The sequence below is a fragment of the Chaetodon auriga genome, chromosome 24 (genome assembly GCF_051107435.1).
Source record: "Chaetodon auriga isolate fChaAug3 chromosome 24, fChaAug3.hap1, whole genome shotgun sequence".
NCBI lineage: Eukaryota > Metazoa > Chordata > Actinopteri > Chaetodontiformes > Chaetodontidae > Chaetodon > Chaetodon auriga.
The window spans coordinates 730,001-740,000 of NC_135097.1; the positions used below are offsets into that span (position 1 = coordinate 730,001).

At 49.9% G+C, this 10,000-nt stretch overlaps 1 protein-coding gene across 3 annotated transcripts in view; it reads right to left on the reverse strand.

Moving 5' to 3' along the window:
• Positions 1 to 9,079, reverse strand: part of LOC143316772 (kinesin-like protein KIF1C) — a 25,605-nt gene extending 16,526 nt beyond the window's left edge. For all 3 annotated transcript variants that reach the window (XR_013076608.1, XM_076724425.1, XM_076724424.1), the window contains exons 1-5: positions 8,385 to 9,079; positions 2,715 to 2,837; positions 1,749 to 1,825; positions 1,466 to 1,544; positions 511 to 611 (exon numbers count right to left, since the gene is read on the reverse strand). Coding sequence is in view for 2 of the 3 variants with exons in the window: in XM_076724425.1 (XP_076580540.1) it covers positions 511 to 611; positions 1,466 to 1,544; positions 1,749 to 1,825; positions 2,715 to 2,820 (363 nt within the window). In the remaining variant the exon portion in view is untranslated. The remainder of the gene's footprint in view (positions 1 to 510; positions 612 to 1,465; positions 1,545 to 1,748; positions 1,826 to 2,714; positions 2,838 to 8,384) is intronic.
• Positions 9,080 to 10,000: the final 921 nt, after the last annotated feature.

Sequence of the window (10,000 nt, forward strand, 5' to 3'; positions counted from 1 at the left end):
ACATTCAAAGAACATGAAGCCGCAGGAGCAACGGCTCCTTTCCAGACACGACCATCTGTCAAAACTCTTTGACACTCTTTGTGCCACTTTGACGCCGCCGCCACCTTCAGGTGCAGCTAAAATAAGCTTGAGAAGAAGCCTCAGAGCGTCACATCCAGCACATTTTCACACCTCAGGTCTCTCCCAGCGAAGAGAAGTTCAAAGACGCAACAGGAACGAAGGCAGCTGAGCTCCTCCAGTGTCATCAAATGTCACAGAGAAGCCAGAGACGGTCCAACTTCTGTCACTGCTTTCAGATTAGTTTTTGGAATATTGAACTAAGAGGCTGCGCTGGTCAAAATACAAGTGAAGGCAGACTGAGAGGTCTCTTTTCACCTGAGCCCTGCTGCTGACCCCAGGTAAGCTTTGATCTTTAATGTGTTTTCACTGCACGTCTGGACTGAGTGACTGCAGTCAGCCTTTGTTATCTGCACTGGAGTCATGCCTGGAGAGGCCAGGTGAAGTGTTTACCTGCGGTATGATCCCTTCCTGTCCCGCCTCCTGTTTGCCCATCATGGTGTAGCTCTTTCCTGCACCCGTCTGTCCATAAGCAAAAATACACACGTTGTATCCTGGAAGATAAACATAATAATGTCATTCACTGTTTTTATTATTTTCAAACCGAGACACGGAGACAAACTGATCCTTAATGAAAAATCAGTTTCACAATATACCTGAGCAGAGAAAGAGGACACAAATCGGCACACCTGTTCATACCTGTGTTTTCTGATTCACCTGCTTCCACCTGCTGGACTCGCCTGATCGTTCACAGGATTTAATCTCCAAGCGAAACCTCAATCTGGCTTTCAGCGGCTATTATGGCTGGCACTATTATCTGACAAGCATTAGCATATGTAGCTGGTACCAACGTTAGCAGTAGCACCATGTGCGACATATGCATGTGTTACAATTAGCTTGATATCTAATGCTACATTAGCACAATAAGATAATCATGGACAGCGTCGCCATTACCTTAAATAGTGAGTGATTAGAGACGTTCCCTGTTGAACCTGTAGCCACACCCAACAGTGACATCACTTTAGCATTAGCATCCACACCCACATCACGGTGATCAGGAGTGTTGTCATCAGGAGTGTTTGCATCAACATAACACCCGCACCACCATCATCAGCGTTAGCCTCTGTAGCACCTTCACTTCCATATTTAGCATTAGCATCAGTAACATCGTCACTGGTGTCAGCAGCATCACCACAAACATCTACCTGTCCAGGATTTGTAGCATCATTACTGACATCTGAAATATCACTGACAGCATCGACTTCATCACTATTAGCATCGGTGAGAACATCAGTAGCATTAGCATTGTTACAGTCTCTATCATTGCTGCCCTCCCACTGAGCGCTTGAGGTTGAGGCAGATGTTGAGGTGACGTGTTTGACCAGCGGGGACCGTTCAGACGGGTTACCTTCGAAGGCGTGCAGCAGCATCTCCTCTCCGATGTCTTTATACACCTGGATCTGACTCGCAAAGCTGGGGTCATCAGCCTGCAGCGCGCACGCACGCACGCACACACACACGCGCGCGCACACATGCACACACAGACAGACAGACAGACAGACAGACAGACACACACACACACACACACACACACACACACACACACACACACACACACGCACAGACACCTGGTTATTTCTGTTTCTGGGTCATCAATGCTTTTCCGTGTGTGTCGCAGTGTGTTGGATCACCGTTGTGTGTGACCAGTAGGAATGGTCGAAAGTGAAGTTCTTGGCTCCATCTTTGGGCTGTTTGGGGTTGGAGATACCTGGAAAGAGAGAGAGGAACGATCAAACACCTTGAGCAGGGCCACAGGTACGTGGTCCAGGTGTGTCTGTCCCGGTCTGGTCTGGTCTGGTCTGCTGACCTGATTTCAATCCAACCAAACCACATCTAAACCACACGACGAGCATACGCCTTAAAACGTGGCAAGACGGCTTTGCGGGACCTCGCGGGACCTCGCGGGACCTCGTCAATCCAGCTGCCTCGAGGCAACGGTTGACTTTTGATCTGCTGGTAACCACACGGAGGAGGCGGTCAGAGCAGCAGCAGAGGTCGTCCACAGTTTTGGATTATCGCTGAATGAAATCTGCACGTGTCGCCCGCCGAGGACGCCGCTCAAGTGTTTCCATCATTAACATGTTCAGTGCGTAAACATCTGAGTGGACACCGCAAAACGGTCTCTGCAGGAGCGTCTAAAAATAACCTCTGAGAGGTCCAGAGGCCACACGACGGCAGAGGCATTCTGGGATTGCTGAGGCCTGTTGTAACACATGCTCGCCCTCGAACCAGAGGGACCGAGAGTCGTTTCAAAGAGAGGCGGGAACGAAAGGAGCTGAGCAAAATCCTGGAAATCAGAAGGGCCGCGAACCGAAGGAGCTTCTGATTGGCCGCGTGAAGATACAAGCTCACCGTCACGTTCCGCGGCGCTTCGTCAGAACGCGCTCTGAGGCTCTGAGGCTTCCTCTGGTTTGGTGTGTGTGACAGAGGTGTTACCCAATCAGCAGCGGCGAACAAAGTTTGAGTGAACGGAGTGACAGGATCAAGTCACGAGCCCAAGACACCACCAGAGACGGCCTCCTTCAACATCCTACGTGTGTGTGAGCGTGTGTGTGCACGTGTGCGTGTGTCATCATGTGTGTGTATGTGTGTCTTACAGGTGGTGTTTCCCTGCATCTGGATCACACACTTGGCGTTGCGTCCTGTCTCTCGGGAGTTGAATGGGCGGACTCTCACCGCCACCTTCACTGACGCACCCGCCATCACTTGGCTCCGCCCACCTGAGAGCAGCCAATCGGAGAGCAGAGACACACACAGGAAAAAAGCATCAGCATTAAGGTGAGTTCAAAGGTCACTGTGCTGAAGGTCCGTCAACTGTGAGCTGCCATGACGGACTGTTCAGGTGCATTGTGGGAAATGTAGGATCAAGTGTGAGTGTGTGTGTGTGTGTGTGTGTGTGTGTGCTGCTTTTAAGAAAACTGACTGAAACTTGATTTTCTTGGTTTTTAATCACATTTTTATTTTTATTTTTCATTAAAAATTGTCTTTCTTCTCATTCTTCCTTCATTCCTTCTCTCTTTTTCTCTTGTTCTTCTCTTTCAGATTAAACAGAAATCTGTTTTCTTTCCATCCCTCCTTTTATGGTCACACCACTTTCCTCCTCCTCCTCCTCCTCTTTCCAGTGCTCCACCCCTTCATTCTAGAAGCTCCCTTTCTCTCTTTGCGCTCCTTTTTTCCTCCTCTTCACTCTTTTTTCCTTTACTCCTTTGCTTTCTTCTCCTCACCTTGTTTTTCTCCTTTCCTTCTCATCATTTCTCCTTCTCTTTTTCTTCTCTTTATTTCTTCTTAACTCTCCTCGTTTTCCTCCTCTTTACCTCCTTTCCTTTGCTCTCCTTTTAAAACTTGTTTTCCCCTCTTTCCTCCCCTCCTTTGCGTGCACTGTTCCTCCTGTTTATTCTCTTCTTCCTTGCAGTCTTCTTCTCTTTCTCCTTTCATTGCTGTTCCCTGAACCTCCTCCTCCTCCCTTCATTCTTTCCTCTCTCTTCCTCTTTCTTTCATGTTTCCACTCATTTCCTCTCTCTCTTTACATTCCTGTCCTCTGTTATGTGTTTCTTCATCGCCACGGAAACCACCGCTGTCTCATTTTCACCTCTGTCTCTCTGCTTCTGTCCTCTTGTAGTCTTTGTCTGTCTTTTTTCTACTTTTATTATCTCTCTCTCCCCCCTTTTCAGTCATCTCTCGCTCTCTTTGTGAGTGTATGTCAACCCCCCCCCCCCCCCAGGGCCTTTAAACACACATGGTTAAACACACAGAGTACTGCTCTGCTGGAAAGCACCTGGTCAGACACTGTTACACTATGACTTTGTACTACACACACTGTGAGGACACACACCTGATACCTGAGGTGTCCAGCAGGTGCTTCCTCACAGGTCCAGCCTATCTGAGAGTCAGAACGCTTCCTAACTCAGCTGCTGCCACTTCTTTACCTTTAGAACTAATCACATTCCCATCAGCCTCAGCTGGACTTGTGTTGGGTGCTAATTAGCTACTGTTAGCATGCTAAGCTAAGATGAACATGTAAACAAATGTTAGCATTGCTCTTGTGAGAATGCTAGCATGCTGATATTAGCATTGAGCTGAAAGCGCTGCTCTGTCCAAGTACAGCCTTAGCTAGCTGCTAGCATGACCGTAGAGTCTGACTGTAGATGTGTCCAACGGCGCCCTCACTGACGTCACTGCTGGGGTCTGGTTAGTGAGCTGGAGCCATTGGTGGAGGCTGGAATAAACCAAAATCATCCTCAAAGAAGGAAGCTGTAGTTTGGTCCACCATTCCTTTCAGTCATTGCTGAGATGCAGAAGAGTGGGACAGTTAGGGAGCGTCTCGTGACCTGAGCGCTCTGGAACGTTCTCTGACATGTTGTCAACCTAGGTGGCATGGGCGCCGCTGCCGGCTGGCAGCCCACCTTTCCAGGACGGGTCAAATGCGGAGAAAATAATTTCACTAAAGCATGGCGTGTGTGCAGTCTCCCCCCTGTAACACATGTGTGCAGTGATAAATAAATAAAAGTATGTCTTTAATATCTTAAACGATGCTGCAGAGGAACCCACGTTAATGTCCCCAAAGCGTTTGTAGACCTGATGGCTTCACACACAGCTGAGGGTTACAGGAGCTGCTAACAGCTTCACACTCGGCCAGCTTTCAGCTTGTGTGTGAGCTGCGGCACGAGCTCACCTGGCTCAGGTATGTCAGGTATGTTCCAGAGCCGGCAACAGACACTGTAATTAAAGCACACGTGTGTGTCTGAGGAGACGGAGAACCACGCATCAAGACAATCCGTCTGTCCAACACGAGCACGAGCAGCTGTACAAGGACCTACAGCGCTGACACACACACACACACACACACACACACACACACACAGGTCAGATTAAACAGCAGAGGACTGTGTGTTTGCTCTGTCAACACAGCTTAAAGTCACATCAGGAACACACACACACACACACACACACACACACACACACACACACACACACACACACACACACAGACAAGATGGTGGACACAGATACTGAACTGAACTCCAATCTTATTGTGTGTGCGTGTGTGTGTGTGTGTGTGTGTGTTGGGATGCCTGTGCTGTGATGTCAGCATTTCTGCCTGTGGTCTGTGGTATGCAGGCTGCTTGTTCACCTACACACACACACGCACACACACACACACACAAACCCACACACACACACACACACACACACACACACACACACACACACACACACACACACACACACACTCAGTGAGTCTGGTTGAACAGGCCCAGCTAGCTGCAAAGCTGCTGTTAGCACAGAGACAGACAGGCAGACAGACAGGCAGGCAGACAGACAGACAGACAGACAGACAGACTTCTTCTCCTCACGTTTCAACATCTAGAAGAAACTCAAAGAACTGAGAACTGCATGCAGGTGAAATGTACAGGCGAAGAGCTCAGGTGTCATGTACCTGTAAGCTAGCTCACACACTAACAGTGAACAGCAAAGAGCTCATGCTAATGGGTTTGGATGCCGTTATTTCTCTTCGGGGAGCCATACTGTGGTTTGTGGGGCCGTGAGGTGTGACAGAGTTTCACTGTGGGCTGTTAGAAACACATTTCTGACAGTTTCCCGCTTTGGTTTAGTCACGTTAGCATCATTTAACAGTCTGCTGAATTAGCTGTAGAATGCTCCTGCTAGCCTTGCCTATCGGTGGCAACACTGTCGCCTCACAGCAAGAAGGTCCTGGGTTCGAATCTCGCTGCGGGCACCGGGTGTGTCCTCCACCATGCTTCGGTGCCTGCTGCTCGAGGAGGGCCTTTCTGTGTGGAGTTTGCATGTTCTCCCCGTGTTCACCTGGGGTATCCTCCGTAAAAATATACCCCCACTAAAAACATGCAAGAAGATCACCACCTGACCAATGGTGACGCAACAGAATGGGTCCCCGGGCGCCGGTCTGGCTGCCCACTGGCTGCCCACGGCTCCTGGTCTGCCGCGGAGGAGGGACGACCAGGATGGGAAGCGGAAAAGCGGAAGTCAAATTTCACCTCCGTGTGCCGTGTTTCCGACCATGTGTGTGTGACAAATAAAGGGGAATGTCTCCCCCCGATTATTCTTCTTCTATTCTTCTATTAGCCTCTTCTGTTAGCCTTGCCTACTAGCCACGCCTGTTAGCCACTCTTGCTAGCCTTGGCTATTAGCCTCTCCCATTAGCCGCTCCTGTTAGCAGCAGTTCTTGATGCGAACTGCAGCATTCTGCCGTTAATTAAAGTAGCTTCACTGCTGCAGCCCCTGGGCATGTTGGTGAGCCGTCCAATCAGCAGCCTGTTGGTTTTCCACCTGTATGCACCTGTCCTTCCACCTGCCGCAGAGCGCCTCTGGATTCAGCTGTCACAGTTTCAACAATGACTGTGAAACGACTGCAGTGTTTTTCTCCAGTCTCACGTTTTAGTATTAATGATCAAATAAGTACTCATTCATTCATTCATTCATTCATTCACATTATGTCATCGTTTGAGGCCATCAAATCAATGTCGAACAACAGACCACCAACAATCGATCAGCTCATCACTTCTTATTGATTATTGATCAGGAGTGAACATGTGGCCACTCACTGATGTGATCACAGTCGTGTGGAGGCAGAGTGAGTTCCCATGTGGAGGCCTCTCTGCAGGAATGTGATAATGAATGGTCTTCATACCACACACACACACACACACACACACACACACACACACACACACACACAGCTAAAGATAGCCATCAGGCCGACCCGACGCCCAGTTTGCAGAGAACATTTTACACTCTGACTCTCAACGCCGAACGTCTCTGATCACATGACTGTGACCACGTGCTGTGTTCAGGGGCAGTGGGAAACACTGCCGTATGTTCACCCTTCCTTACGACAACCTGCAGAAAGGTCGGCTTTACCATCAGTCTGAATTAATAAATACAAGTTTAAAGCACAGTTTCTTGTACTTTACTGGAGTATTTCTAGTACCTTATACTACGGTGTACTTGTACTCCTCTACCTCTCAGAGAGAAACACAGTAACACGCTGCTCTGACACTGACGCTTCAGAACCAACAAACTGATGAAGACACAGAATCACAGATCACACAAAGGAGACCTTTTACTGCACACACAGTACTTTTACTGCATGAAGCTGACAGCACTGCTGTACACACACACAAGAAGTCATAATGAAGGAGGTGATTTTGTTCCCGTGTTATCAGTTTTCTAGTTGCCTAATAACATCAGAGCAGAATCCAAACAACATGCAGCTAAAAATACACACACACACACACACACACACACACACACACACATGGATAGCTGAGATGCCTGCTGAGAATGCTTTAGCCACACAGGCTAACTTTAGCGAGAGAGAGACATGGACGGTGTGCAGAGGTGATTCTCTTCAAAAGTCAGATGTGACTCGGATGATGAAGAGCAGCAGAAGAACAAAACTCCCTTTAAAGCACAGGAGGAGATCTAAAGGAGAGCAGGAGCAGCCAGACAGGCGCTCATCGTGCCTGCAGGCACCGCTGAGGGGAAAACGAACCCTAGCCTTTGGGAAAACTGATGGACGTCCTTTTCTGACGTTTTCAACTAATTGATTCATCCAGAAAATAGTCGACGGTGAACAGAGTTGATCGTTGCAGCCTCATTTTCTACCAGACAGAAGTTTTTCTCCGGAGGAAAAGCTGCTGCTGACAAACCGAGCTCTGTCGTACCTGGATGGAAGCTAACAGGTCACTCAGGTGTCTCAAACTGTACTGAACGTATTGATCAGCCCGCTGATCAATGGGTCCAGCAGAGGACAGGCCGTCCTGTCTTCATGCTGTGCTTCTGATCATAAACCTGATCAGATATTTGATCAAATGTAGGAAAACTGATCACAAGCAGCAGATGTCAAACTACATGACGCAACATGATCCTGCTTCCTGTGCAGACAGGAAGTAAGACATGGGAGCACTTCCTTGTTCCTGGAATTCATAAAGTCAACAGCCTGTTTGTGGACGTCTGTTTGTCTGAATGAAGTGATGCACCGTGATCCAGATCGAGAGGTCCTGATCCTTCACACCATCACCAAGACCTGATGATCCACGAGAACCTTTTCTGAGACTAAGAGACGAAATCATCCAAAGCCATCATTTCATGACGGATCAATCGAAGATCAAAGTGATCGTTAATATCAGCATTCCTGGTCTAAACCTCAGACTGTCCGAAAGCTGTCTGAACTGGACTAAACTTCGGTCCAGTCCGCATCAGATCAGATTACCGGGGCCATGACTCACCTCTACCGGACCGGACGAAACGGCGAGTCTCGTGGAAGCCACGCGTTGATCCGGTTACACGGTCCCCATCTCACGGTCCAGGAAACACAACAAACGGGCACACAAGCTGGCGGAGGCCCGAGAGGTCAGCCGTGACACCCCCTGGTCCTGGTCCTGGTCCTGGTCCTGGTCCTGTCGGTACCGGGACACACCGGGTCGGAGAGTCAAAAAGTTGGGTGGGGGCGCTGCGGTCTCTCTCGTTCTCTCTCTCGTACGCGCGCGCGCACACACACACACACACACGCGCGTTGAGGAAAAGTTAGCACTCCCGCGGACGGAGCCTCCTCCGGCGGACCGGCGTCTCCTTCTCGGCTTTTCTGGGGCTGACGTCACCGTCCGGTACACGAGCCGGTCGGTAGAAAAGTGGAAAAAAGGAGCGGGATGAAGGGAAGGGGAGGCCCGCTGCTGGGCGGTGAATCACGGCAGGTCCAGCAGGAGACACTCGCTGAAACTCGGCAATCCGGTCGTCGGGCCCGCTGGCCGCCGCTCCTGCTCCAGACCGGGGGCGCGGGGGGCGTTTAACGGTTAGCCGAGTATTAACGTAAGTTTCAAAAGGTGAACCGAGTTTTGAAGGAAGAAAAAGGAAAGAGAAGAGGGGGGAGAGCGGCAGAGAGGCTGGCCGGTGGCCTGGCCGCGCGGCGGGTCTGTGCGTGTGAGTGCGGGCGCGTCCCCGTGACGGAGGAGCGCAGGATCCGAGCGGCCCAGCCAGTCAGCCGTCAGCCCCGGAGCACGAGCCGCCCCGCCCCGCCCCGCCCCGCTCCCTGCTCCGCTCCCCCTCCTCCTCCTCTTCCTCCTCCTCCTCTTCACACACACGGACGGAGGTCTCACTCCGACTGACATTCACCTGAACTAAAGACCCGCTCAGCGCTGGAAGAAGTACTCGGTACATAAGTGAAGTACTACTACTACACTGTAAAAATACTTTAAGTAAAAGTCCTGCGCTGACAAAATATGTTAGTCAAATCAGGTAAATGCACCTCAGGTATTAAAGTAGAAGTACTGAGTGCTGTAAAGTGTCCCCTGTGTCTGTTGTCCTCTTGTCTCTGGTCTCCTCAGATTATCGTGTCTCCTCATTCATGCCAGAGCAGGAGGTTCCTGTTGGAGTTGGTTGAGGTGGAGCTCATTTTCAGATATTTTGTGGAGGACTTGTAATGGTCTTCCATCGTCCAGAGCCCAGCAGAAATACGGGAAAATGTCTGTTCGTGGACGTGAATTACTGTCAGTACTGTTAGTGATGGAGCGGAGCATCCTCTCGAACACAGACGATCTTTGACGCCATGTTCCCACCAGGGTGACGTTGCACTGGAAGCGGAGACACGCGCACGCAGGATGTTAAAGGAGCAGTGTGTGTGTGTGTGTGTGTGTGTGCAGCTGCAGACAGACTGTATCAGCTGTGATGTTAAACACAGTCTGGCCTCCTGCAGTTAGACACACCTGTATAGGCCACACCTGCAGGGCCTGTGTAGAAATTGGTTTTATGTTTGTCCCCATTGAACTCCATACCTCAGTCGCATCAGGACACACAAATCTGATACACAAAGTTTAAATGGAGTGACTGACACTCAGCTGATATCACT